Source organism: Cygnus olor, chromosome 16, assembly GCF_009769625.2.
Source record: "Cygnus olor isolate bCygOlo1 chromosome 16, bCygOlo1.pri.v2, whole genome shotgun sequence".
NCBI classification, from domain to species: domain Eukaryota; kingdom Metazoa; phylum Chordata; class Aves; order Anseriformes; family Anatidae; genus Cygnus; species Cygnus olor.
In genome coordinates this window covers 4,718,023-4,730,692 of record NC_049184.1, presented here as the reverse complement: position 1 = coordinate 4,730,692, position 12,670 = coordinate 4,718,023, and the positions used below count along the sequence as shown (strand labels likewise).

General features: G+C 54.1%; 1 protein-coding gene across 1 annotated transcript in view; it reads right to left on the bottom strand.

The window, feature by feature from the left end:
* Positions 1–12,158, bottom strand: part of TOX2 (TOX high mobility group box family member 2) — a 130,193-nt gene extending 118,035 nt beyond the window's left edge. Inside the window, exon 1 of the mRNA XM_040575780.1 lies at positions 11,959–12,158. Coding sequence (XP_040431714.1) covers positions 11,959–12,060 — 102 coding nt within the window. The 5' untranslated portion in view covers positions 12,061–12,158. The remainder of the gene's footprint in view (positions 1–11,958) is intronic.
* Between the last annotated feature and the right edge of the window lie 512 nt (positions 12,159–12,670).

Genomic DNA, 12,670 nt, shown 5'->3' with positions numbered 1-12,670 from the left:
ACAGCAATGGTGGTTTTCTCTCTCTCTTCAATTTTGGCTGCCAAATCACATTAAGAAGCACTTAGAAATTCATTAAGGTCTCTGCTAGCATCACTTCCCAGGTAAACAACCAGTTGCAACTGAGAGAGTGCACGCTCCCGAGGAGGTCCCACGCAATTTGGCACAGGAGAAGAGGTCCCCATCCAGCACTTCTGTAGGAATCCAGCATCTCCAGGAAGGTGCTCAGGAGCTCAAATCCCATCGGTTGGCTGGCAGCAAGCACAGGGACCACGCAGCCAGGCTTTGCCCCGCGGGCAGCAGCGGGGTGGAGACGCAATGATCCACATTAGGTGCTCGCAAGAAACCACGCACATAGCACCCGCCAACGCTGCTGCAAACCCAACAGCAGAAACAGAGACCCCAGTGCCAAGAACGAGCTCTGACGCACGGGTACCGCGCTCTAGAAACAGCTTAAATCCCAGCCCTGAGTGGCTTACTGGGTGTTTTCATGCCTCCCACTGAAAATGCCAGCAAGAAGGGGGATATTGGCTCAGATCGCCGTGGATAACGTGGCCGGTGGCTGCTCACCTTGGGGGGATGCTGAGCCAAGGCAACACGTGGCACGACGTGCCTGATGGCAGCGGAGTCAGCGCGGGTGCGAATCCCATCCGGCACGTGTAGGAGCCCCCGGAGCAGAGCGTTAGCTTGCGATTCTAGGTTTACATAACACCGCCAAGCAATTTTGGCAGAAACAATTGTTATTAGCAAGGGAAAGGAAGCATTAGGAACAGCCGGCAGAGCAAAGAGGCACCTCTTGCGGCAGCCCTCGGGCTACAGAAAAAAATAACACATGTAACAGAAGAAACACTTGGACAACAGGGAGGAAGAGAGGAAACCTCCCCAAAGGGAATTTGCAGCACAGATGAGCAGGGAATTAAGCTTTCCCTTTTTCACCTCCCTCCCTCGGACAAAGCTCGGACTACGCTTTGTGCTTCGTTAAGGCGCTCCGTCAAGCCTGCGCCACTTAAACACACCAAAGGGAAAATGATCTCACACAGGGCCCCAAACTGGGAGGTCTAAGCAGCTCCTGCTGAGCTGCCTCGGCCCCGTGGACGCCAATTGTGGAGCTCAGCGGTGCTCAGGCAAGGACACAACACACCTGTGGCCTGGCTCCGCCGCTGCACTGGGAGAAGCACCTCCACCTGCAGGAGCTGCGCTCGGAAAGGCTCAGCATCCAACCACGCAAGTTTCACGTTGTAAATTTAAAGCCAATTCAGCCTGCATTGTGCTGGATTAGTACTATTTGACCTTGAGTTTATCTCCAAACTAGCACAGCACAAAGGAAACTGGGTCTCCCCGTTGGCTCCTCCAGGGTCTCCAGCTGTGGCCGAAGGGACAAGGCCACCAGTTTTGGGTGGCCCAGCTAGTCCCTGTCCATGCTACACTGTCACTGGGAGCAGCCAAGATGCGCACAGCCATGCTCAGAGGGCAGGATGTCAGCCACCAGCCCCATTTCACAGCACCCAAGGATCTCTGGTCCCTCAGTGCTCTGGCGTGGTGATCTAGTGGTGGGACAAGGCGCAACAGATCTTCAGAAACCTCCACATCCCACGTCCTTCCAGCTGTAACTGCACTAAGCAAAGAGGCAGCCTGCTCTTGAGACCTGGTTTTGCCAAGCAGAGGATCCCTCCCAGGCTGGCATCTTCCCCACACTCATGGCACGATGACAGTGACACAAGCCCTAGATCCAGGAGCTCGCTCTTCTTATCTCTGAGCGGGATTTTGGCATTCCCAACATGCTGCCCACGATTTACAACTTTGGGAGCAAACGAGAAGCTCCAGATGAGTTTCAGAACATCGTAAGTCACCTCCACAAAACAAAAGGATGTTGATATCCACGTTTCCCAGATACCTGACTTTAAGCAGTGCTGTTCAGCAGCCAGGAACTAGATCTTTGGCTTCATATGGAGGACAGTTCTGGAGAGGACTTAAAATGAATCAAGCACAGTTCACAGCAGAAATGTTTCCATGATACACTTGGATTTGCTTGTTCTGCAACGATCTTATTTTGACAATGACTACCTCATCTTTACTTGTAGAGCCTCCCTGTATTTCCTGCAAAACCATACTCCCTCTCTGGCCAGGGAGCTTATAAAGTGCCCAACAGTTGTACCTGAAATTGGGCATGTTCAACATCACATTGTTTAGTGTGCAGCAGCTCACATTCAGGAAGGCAGCCCCTAGATATCACCAACACCACGATGAAGATGGGCTTTCAGTCCAGCTGGACATGGCTGGAATATTACAAAGGGACTTTGGGTGACTCTGGCACAGCCTGCAGCATCAGCAGTCACACACACGGGGTGGCATCGCGGTGCCACGCAAGCTGCAAGTGGGAGAAGCTGCACAGTTCTGTACTAGGCTGCCCTTGTTTCTAGCTCGTCACTTATTTCCTCTCAAACTCTCTCACTGTGACCTTTCCAGCCCCCAAAATGAAATGAAACCCTCCACTGCAATACAAATAGTAACACTTTTAGGGAAAGGATGCCAGAAGCGCCCCTGGAGTCTGCAACCTGGATGCCCGCTCCTGCAAGATGTGTTTCTAAATCTCAGTCAATATTGCTTGTTTTCCGAGGAAGGAGGCACTTCACATTTTAGTAATTCTAACTAAAGCCCTTTTTATTGCAACCTTGCAATTTAGCATTGGACTGCAGCCGTCGCCAGCAGGACTCTCACTTTATCGGCCCTGCATCCCAAGGCTCTCAGGTAGTGTGGGCTGGATGTAGATGTTTTTCTCTTCTGCCATCTCAGTAGTGGAAGGTGCCACTGGAATTATTTTAAATACACTTCTGGAGGTCCCTTCCAACCTATATTTTATGTTTTTAAACACATCTTTGTTTCATTTGTGCTCTCACATAAATTTGGTACCCCACTTCCACAGGTGACTGAAGTTACATATGGCGATCCCTACCAGGGTGTGCACCACTGCCCCCCCCCCCCCCCCCCCCAAAAAAAAAGAAGCTCACTACATGCCAACCACCGTACTTAAATTGCTGCAAGTTTATGAAGCTCAACAGACCATTTTGATAACATTTTTCCCCTCTCCAAAATCAAAGAGTGGAAAAAACTGTTTTAAAATTGTTCTCAAAAAGCCTACACACTGGTCTGACTTCAATCAAGCAAAGACTCCACGCGTAGATTGGCACGGGCACGGCAGAACTCCCTCGTTTGCAAACAGACAGCCACCCACAATTAATTTGCCACCTTGACACAGAAATGCAGGTTGTCAATTAATAAAAAAGCACACGCCACTTGTCTTTGGTTCCCTTTGTGACCTGCAGCCTTTCCTTCTGGGCAGGCTTTTTATCTTAAGGGAAAACAAAAAAAAAAAACAACCTACCACTTAATAATGAAAACATGACTCCGGTTTTCTTGGCATCTAATAAATGTTGTTCTCAGCTTCAGCAGATTTATCAGGTTTAAAACCACCATGTCGCCAACATCCGTCTGGGGTAGAGGAGACCAGACCATAATTCCAGCACAGGTTCCTAAATATACACAGATTGAAGCCCGGGTGACCTCACTGTCTGGCTGCAGGGTCAGATCCATGGCTCTGCTGGAAGGTTTTTCTTCTGCTTTCAAGGGCCGTTTGATCTTCAATCAACAATGCTTATCAGCAGTAAAGTCTGCCAGCCATTCCCCAAAGTTTGGTATTTTTAACAGCACATTCTTCTTCTCCTTTGAATGCTATCTAGAGACAAGATAACGCATCAGGGGAAAAAGTTGCCTCCCCGGGCTGAACGCCGACAAACAGGGCAGGATCCCACCAGGAAGCACAAACGCTTCCCGGTGCTACAACAGACCCCAGCTTCTCTGGTTCATGTTTCCCCCCCGCCACAGCATTTCTGCTTTTTTCTTCTTCGGGTGAAATCCAAGCACTTTCATCACCCACTGCATAAGCTGGGACAGACCAAGATAATTCAATTAAGTGTCTCCATGCAAAATTTCCCATAAAAATTTCCTGAAGTCATGTCTATGCTGTCCAAGTTTCTGTTCCGTTACGGGCCCTGGGGCACACGCTGCCCCCTTCTGATGCCAGGGGCTAGACACCAAGTTCCCGAGACTCCCTAAAAACGCACCTCCCGTGGGGCTGCTCCCCCAGGGCAGGCTCGCCCCGACCAGTGCGGTGCTCCCAGTGCCAATGAAAGATGAGAGACACAGAACACATTTAAACGGTTTTATTTTTTTTTATTTATTTTTGACATGGTTTACCTTTGTTTTAGGGTTCAGTAACCGATGAAGTGGGAAGTCTTAATTCCACGCCTGGCTTGCACGGAACCCTTTCAGAGATGTTAAAGAGGAGCGCCACACCTCTGGGAGAAAGAAGCTTTTTGGGGAGCCTCGTGCTCCGCATGCCCCTCTTCAGAGACCTGGGTCTTCTCAGTGCTTGGGGTGACCCGAAGCCTTCACAGGAACCCCCAAATCCCTCAGGTACCCCAAAATAACCCACTGCTTCTGGAAATGGAGGCCAAGAGCAGTTTTTGCCAGGCTAAACGGCCGAGCCACAACACAGCCCTTATCTCGCAGCTCCGACCACAAGCCCACGAGTGCACAGGCTCCACCCTGCAAACAAAAGGGGATGCGGAGGAAGAGGATGGTTTGCTCTGAAGGGGAGAGCAGAGGAAGAGTGCGGTGTGCACGCAGACAGAGAAAGGGGACGGAGCCTCCCGGATGAATCCAGATGGGAATGGAAACTCTGAGTCATCGGGCGGTTTTGTGGGAAGAAAACCTGCTAATGTGATCCAGCTAACCTGATAAAGGAGCGCTCCTCGCTCCCACCCCGCCTGGGAACAGGTCCCACCCCGCCACCTCCCTCTTCTGGCCCCTGCCACGTTAGGAGCTCAACAGAAATGCAGAAAAATTGCACCATGAGAGCAAGGGGCCTGGTGCTTAAACCAACAGAAATATATATGTGTATGTATACATAAAAATCTCCATTTTAAACAGTTGTGCAACGCAGCCCCTGGTGACCAGGCTATAATTAGAGGTCAAGCAGCTGCCTCAGCCCCAGAGTCACCCCATTTCCTCCAATAAGGCTCCTCCGAAGCTGCGTGCAGCCACCAGCACCAGCCGGCTCTCAAATCGTCTTTCCAGAATAACAATTACGGGTAGAGGGCCCTAATTTAACACTTAGCTAACAGACGCACTGGCCACAGAGCTGGGCTGAAATCGCGCAGTCGTCAGGAAGAGATTTAATTATATCTGCAGAGGTCAACCAATCTACGCACGAGATTACGGCGGAGGAGAGATTCTGTGGCATAATGCAAAGATTTCGCCTGCAGGCGACGCAGCAGCCAGTGCCATTTTTCAAAGGAGAAATGGCATCCATCAGAACAAAACTATCAGAAGGAAACAATAGAAAGAAGCAGGAGAGGGGGATGCGGATGATTAAAATATTTAAACCTGGCCACATGAGTGCAAAGCCAAGCAATTCTGCACAGTTTTCAAACACTTTTTTTAGTAAAAAATGGTGTGATTAGGGTTTGTTTCAGTAAGTTTTGTTGCAAGATTCCCCCTCCCTGCTGCAGCTGAGCCATGTGTCCCCAACATAAGCTTTAATCATATGAAAACGCATACGGAAAATCATGAAGGTAGAACATTTGAGTTCAAGCCTCCAATTAGGAGTCTATGGCACCAAAGCTGGAATCATGCTAACACTTTACCCCGGCTTTAGAAATGCAGAATAAAATACAAGGAAGAGACTGGGAACATGGTATGCAACAGCTTCACACAGAAGCTTTGCACTCTCTGGATGGAAAATTGTCAAGGAAAACACATTAGCAGTACAATAACTTAATTTTAATGTAGAGCTGTTAGGAAAACACAATTATATGCTTCATTTACACTGAAAGATATAACCCAACTTATGGTAAAAGCATTTAGAGCTCATTTTGTTAAACAAAAAAATAAATTAGTAGGATGAGCACAAAGGTAACAGGGGAAGTTCAGCAGCGAGGGGGGATATCACACCCTGGGGCAGCAGGGTCCTCACCTCCTGCTCCCTACACCTGGTGGCAGAGCGGTGCCACACGAAGGCAGAACAAAACCTGAGTTTTTTTCTTGAAATGCTGCAGAAATATCACGATGACAACTGCCAGGCAAGGAGATAGAGGCACCCGTCCTTCCAACCAGCTGGAGCAGAGCCCCACAAGAGCTCTGCAAGGGCTGCTGGCACCCTGCCTCCCACCACCAGGGCCAGCAGCAGCCCCGCACTGCATGGCCACGGGATGCTCCGTCCCAGATACGAAGACAATATGATTTCCCAACAGAAACAGTTTCCCCATTACGGATGTATAAAGCCGATCCCCATGCCTGCTGCAAGCTCAGAGGTACGGACTAAGTCCAGAGCGATTCATGAATTTACACCATGGTTATGGATGTGTAACATGCCACGATTTAAAGGACAATGTTTATAATTGATTTGAAGCATCATAAAAAGATCAAAGAAACTAGCGAGATTTTGATCCTGAATTTTCGGACTCTTGATGCTTGCTGTTCTACGGGGACTTTCATGGATCAGGCCCTTAACAGTGTTATTCACAACTAAGCCTTACAAACATGTTGCTGTATACAAGCCAGACTGGTCTTCAAAATATCTCAGTTATTCCAAGAACAACCAGATTAAAGCCTTCCTTCTGCGCTTACACATAGAACAGCAATTTCTGTGAATGGACGGACATTCATTATTCAGCTCCGAATCCTGGACTTAACGACCAAGGCAAAATTAAGCTTCAAATGCTTTCTGTACTGCAAACCATCAAAGATTGCTCCGGAGAAAGCAGGGTCGTCCCACCAAGTGGCTCAAGCGCTGTTCAGAGGAAGCCCTTGCCCATACTCAGGACCTAAAATCCACATTTTGCAAATCAGCAGGAGCTGCCTGCCAAATGAGAATAAAATGGGCCCCAAATTAAAAGTTTGCAGGGCTTTGTTCCCCATCCAAAATCCTCCATCTCCAAAGAAAGATTTTCTACTTCAAAAATGGAGTTGGCTTAGAAAGTAAAGAGGAAAAGAATATATTTTATCTTCCAGCATGGCAAAGCAGTTCTGGAACAGAGAAAAAGGGACCGTGTTTATCGCTGCAATTTACAAGTTACAGTAAAAGTCAAACCAAAACAGAATGTTCTGCAGCGATGTATTCATTGCATTGACCTGGGCTCAGAGCAGCAGCTCGCATCCCATTTCTGAAGGGTTCTTAGAAGAAGAAGAGAGCCTTGGTTGCAGATTAATACCCATCGCATGACTAGCGGATTTTAGTTATCCATAATTTATGACGGTGTATCGGCAAAATAGTTTCTCTCCATTTATCAGCCGAAGAGGTAAGGCACGGGGGTGTTTGAAGCTGCAGAGCGACAGAGCCCTGTCAGAAAGATCCAGGACAGGTTTCGGCGGTGCTGTTGCTTCCTGCAGATACGCTACAGGGTTAATGGCTCTCTGTTAGATGCCGGAGTTCCCCGAGGACCCCGGGCATTCCCAGTGTCACAGCAGCCTGCTCCTTCCACAGAGATCCAGTATTCCCAGGCTGGGTCCTGCTCCTCCCCCCCATCAATCATTGCCCTAAGTAGAAATCTAGCATCGTGCTAACCAAGCTCGATCAACAAAACACCAGAAGCAACTAAGAATTTGTACTTAAATCGCTAAGAGGGAGATGTTGATTCACTCCCCAGATTTGCTCCACGTTTGCACAGGATCACTCCTCGCACACCGCAGCACAGCAGTGCTGCACGCACCTCGCTCAGGCAGGATCCCTGCTGCACGCCTCCCTCGCAAAAGTGATTTTGCCCAGGCTGAGAACAAAAACCTCTCTCTCATACTTAGGACCCACACCTAATTCAAGGCCTCAAAAATCCTTCCATGCTAATAATTCAGCTAGCAGACTAGATACTGTCGCTGCAGCTCTGGTAGGAGCAGGATGAGCCCCTATGTTACTGGACTGCATTTTTTTTTTTCCCCCCATGGTTTACTTCTTGTGAACCATAAATGCAAAAGGTCTCTCTAGATTTGAAGTGGGAAAAATCTCCAACTTTTCACAAAGCAACCGGAGGGATGTGAAGACATCCCACCAGGGCCCGACGCTTACGCGGTGCACAACCACGCCGCCTTGCCCTTGTAACACCGCCGCAGCACCCAGGCACCAGCCTGGCCCCAGCAAAGCTTCATCTCCCCAGGCAGGGAGCAGGAGGCAGATCTGCAGCTGGCACCAGTGTCCCAGGAAAAAAAGGAGGTGTAAAAAGGGGTTTTAGACCCAGATTTAAGAGAGGAATCTGGAACAGAGGTAGGTGCACCAGACAGCTGATAGCCACAGCTGGTGTGGTTCTGATGAGGGCTCCTTTTGGAGATGGCATCACTTTGAGCTGAACCTCCCCAGCCCTTTGCGGCTGCTGCAGAGGCACAACCTGACACTGAAATGGTCCCAACAAAAGAGTGGGGCCTGGATCCAGCCCACGGGAAGGGGCTGGCATCCTGGTGTGGAAAACGCTCACTGCTATGTGCTCTAGGGAAGCTTTCACTCCGTTATCGCCTCCACGCACCAGGCCGAGCCTGGCACCCAGTACAATCCTAAAACTCCAGATGGGGAGCATCAGTCCTCCCTGCAGCAGCACCAGGCTCTGGGAAGTTTGGGGTTTGCTCCTCTTCCCACTCACCACGGCCTCCAGCAGGGCAGGATGCTCCACGTGGGTCACCCATGATGGAGACTTGGAAAGCTGGGGAGCCCTTCTGCCACCAACATGCCCAGAGCATAAAAACTCCTCGTTAAATGCGGTCAGCAGGTCAAGAGGCTCCTTTCCACCCCATTTTCTATCTGGGGTGTGCAACCTTTCACCCCATGCCCCTGGGGTCGGACCCCAGCACACACTGCAGGTAGGCGCTGGCGTTTTGGCTGCCCCTACGAGGGGAAATAAGGGCGGTGAGAGGAAAGGTGAAAATGCAACCCGGAGGGAGGCCTTGGCTGGATGCATACTCCCCATTTCATTATCCCTCGAAACATCCCTCGTCCATTAAAAATGGAAATTCTGGCACTTAACAGGCACCTCCGTAGCTGCAAAGAGAAATCGCGGCTTGCCGCAGCGCGCAGATGAGATCGGAAATCTCACGGTAACAATATCACATTCAACAAGCACACGAAAACAATTCTGTTAACGTCTCGGGATGCTCTGGGCTACAGCGCGGCTCCCTGCGAGCTCCCTGCCTTTGGGCAAAGCGCCTGCCGGCTCCGGGCAAGTTATTCACACGCAGTGACACTGCGCACACCCTCCCGGCGTTCCCTAAACAAACGAATAAACACAGCAGCCCATCGGGAGCAAAAAGCTGAACCCGAACAAGACAAGCACTTTAAATCAGAGGGCTTTGAAGCCCCTCCATAAACGCCGCCTCGCTCCCGCAGCATCGCCCCGGCTCAGCAGGGATCCTGCCAGCACGCTCCGGGGGCCGAAAGCACTGCGCGGCGGTGCTGCTCTGCTCTTGGGATAGAGCAGAGCCCACGATTTCATACAGCCCTGTATGAGAACTTCCCAGTTTTCCACTTCACCCTCCCCTTCTCCGTGGAATTTTACAAGTGGAAATGTTTCGAGGCAGACTGTGTCTTACTTAGCCTGGCTCCGGGCCAAGATGCCAGCACGGAGCAGGAGCGCAGGGGTAGGGACCAGCAGGAGTTTTTGGAGCTTCGCTGAAGGTCCCGCACGGCTCCGAGGATGCGCGTGTGCTCAGACAGCGCTTGCTGCAGCGGGCACGAGGTGAGAGCGTGCCGGTGGGCATATGCAGCTTGCAACGGCCCTACAAGCTCTCCGGAGCGAAGGCTGCAGGCACAGCAGGCGATACGGGCAGCACCACCGCCCCTCAGCACTGGGGCTGGGACTGCCAGACCTGCGCTCGGTCGAGAGAACAACAAAGTCAACCCGTTTCGTCTCTGGCTCCGTTCCAGCAGCCTCATCCCACAGACAAACGTGCACCGCTGCGCATAAGCAAATGACATTTGATAACTCAGAAAAAGAGAAAGAAAAAAAAAAAAAAAAGAGCACCCTGAATATCAGAAAAGGGTAAGTCGTTTCCTTTCTTCCTCCCGCTGTCTTAAGATCCTCTGTAGCAGTGACAACAGCAGCATCTGGTGGCAGTGGTCAGTACCTTGGGTGCTCCTCTCCAGTGTCCCATCCACCCGCGCCAGCACCAGCGCGGACCCGTCTCCCGGCGTCCCGGCTGCACTGGCTGGAGCCCCGGGGAGGAGGCTTCCTCCAGCCTCCCCGTGCGCGGCCCCGCGACGCCTCTCCTGCCACACGCACGAGCAAGCACCCGCGGATCGATCGGGACTAATCCGGGACTAATCTCAGGGATTCAGGCCGCGGATGAGCCCGCGCTCCCCAAGGCTCAGGCAGGAGATGCTGGGGGGACACCAGGACGGGGCAGCCCCATGCCACAGGCCTGCTCCAGTGCTGCCTGCCCGACCTCAGGGAGGAACACCGGAACGTAAACTAAACCACATTCACATCTCAAAACTTCTTGGGAAAATCGAGTTCCTAAAGCCTGCAGGATTTGGGGGTGGCCGCAGCTCACGGAGGCACAAGCTCGTGTGATCCCGGACCTCCGGCGTTCGCACACTTTATCGGCTGACGTCTCAGCGGCACGGATAACCTGCTCCCAGGGGGCCCGGCTCTCGTTAGTGTTTTGAGAGCATATTTAGCATTTTAAGAGCAACGGCAGTGATAATGAAACAGTTTGAAACTAGCAGTACGCGGATACAGAAGAAATCAATTTAAGTTGTTTCCTTTCAGGATAATCAAGCATCTCAAAATAAATGAGAACTATTAGGTTTACTCCAACTTAATAAATAGAGACAAATAACCCCAGTGACAGAGCACGGTTAAATACACATCCCGACGCATGAAGATGAATTCGCTGCAGCGGGGAAGCCACCCAGCTTTCCTCCTGCTTCTTCACAAAGAGTTCGATCCCGAAGTAGCACAACAGCGAGATGAGCCGTGGGCACCCTCGGCCGCGGTCCCGCCGCAGGATCCTTTCTCCCTTTATTAACTTTTTTCGGGGCGATTCCCGGGATTCGGCCCGCCAGGACGCAGGCACTGGGGGCTGAGGCCGGGACCCTCCCTCCAACCGGCTCTGCGCCCTCCGGCTTTGTTGCTCTTCTCCTCGGCACCCGGCCGGCGGTCCTGGCGGAGAACTCCGCATGCCCCCCGCCCAGCACCCTGGCCCCTTCCCCTCGCCTTCCCCCGGCTGAAGGATATTTCCTAGGGCTCCTCCAGCGCTCTCCAACGTCGTCCCCCCCCCCCCCCCCCGCCGCGGATCCCTCTCGCGGCTGCGGGAAAAGGGAACCCGCGGCGCGGGGCGCGCAGGGAGCGCGGGGCCGGGGGGCAGCTCCGGACCCCCCCCGGCCCAGCCCCGCAGCCAGCGGCGGCCCCGCTCCCGCATACCCCGCTCCGAAAACCCCGCAAAGCGCCCGACAACAGCAAGCAGCCCGTGAACCGCTCCGAGAGAAACACTCCCGGAGGGAAAACACGAACCAAACCCAATCGCTCCCAAACCAACGAAAGCAACCGCTCCCCCCCGCCCCCCTCCCCCCCCCCCCCACCCCCCCCCCTCCGCCCCGGCCGCCCCGCAGAGCCCCGCACGGCCCCGAGCGCTCCCCCCCCCGGCGGTGCCGCTCGCAGCAGGCAGCGGCTCCGGGCGCCTCCTCCGCGGCGGCCCCGGGGCGAAGCGAAGCGAAGCGGGCAGCAGCCGCCGCTCTCCTCGCCGCTTCCCGGCCACTTTTAAAATTCCCTCCCGCCGCCGCCAGCACTTTTTCCACCCGCCCGGCGAGAAGTTGCGGGACCTCGGCGGGACGCTCCGGAGCAGCCCCACGATCCCCGCGCGCGCGTGTGCGTGTGTCCCTCCCCCCCCCCCCCCCCCCCAGCCTCATTCACCCCGACCCTTTACCTTGTTGCAGTGATAATAATCCAGCGGCCCCAAGCAGGGGGGGTCAGCGCCGGGCAGGGAACCCACGGCGGTGGGGGCGGAGGGGTAAAACCTAACGTCCATGCCGGGGCTGCGGGCGGCGGCAGGCGGGGGCTCCAGCGGGCATGGACCCGGCTGCGGCGGCGGCGGTGCCTCTGGCGCGGGGGGCGGGGGAGAGGGCGGGAGGCGGCGGAGGCGGCGGCGGCGGCGGCGGGGGGGCGGGCGGCGGCCCCCGGCCCGCCCCGCTCCGCACCGCCCCGCTCCGGGGCCGCTATTGTTCGCGGCGGGGCCGGGCGGCGGCTTGCCCCCCCCCCCCCCCCTTTCCCCTCCCAGCCCCGCTGCCGGCCGGCGCTGGGACGGCTGGAAAAAAAAATAAAAGGGGTTGGAGCCGGGGGGTTGTTCCCCCCTCACCCCCCCACAACGTCCCCTCCGGGGTGGGGGATCGGGGAGGAGGAGGCGCTGTAAAGGTGCGACCCCCCCCCCCCCCCCCCCCCAACCGTGCCCGGTGGGGCTGGGGAGCTTTGGGAGCGCGCCCCGCTTGGAGCATCGCAGCCCTGCTGCCGGGCCGGGCGCGGGATGGTGCCCGCAGCGCCCCCCCCCCCCCCCGCCCCGCAGCCCTCGGGTGTCCCCTCCAAGCCCCCCCCCCGTAGAAGGACGCCTCCCGGCCCGGCTCGGCACGACCCCACAGCGGAGA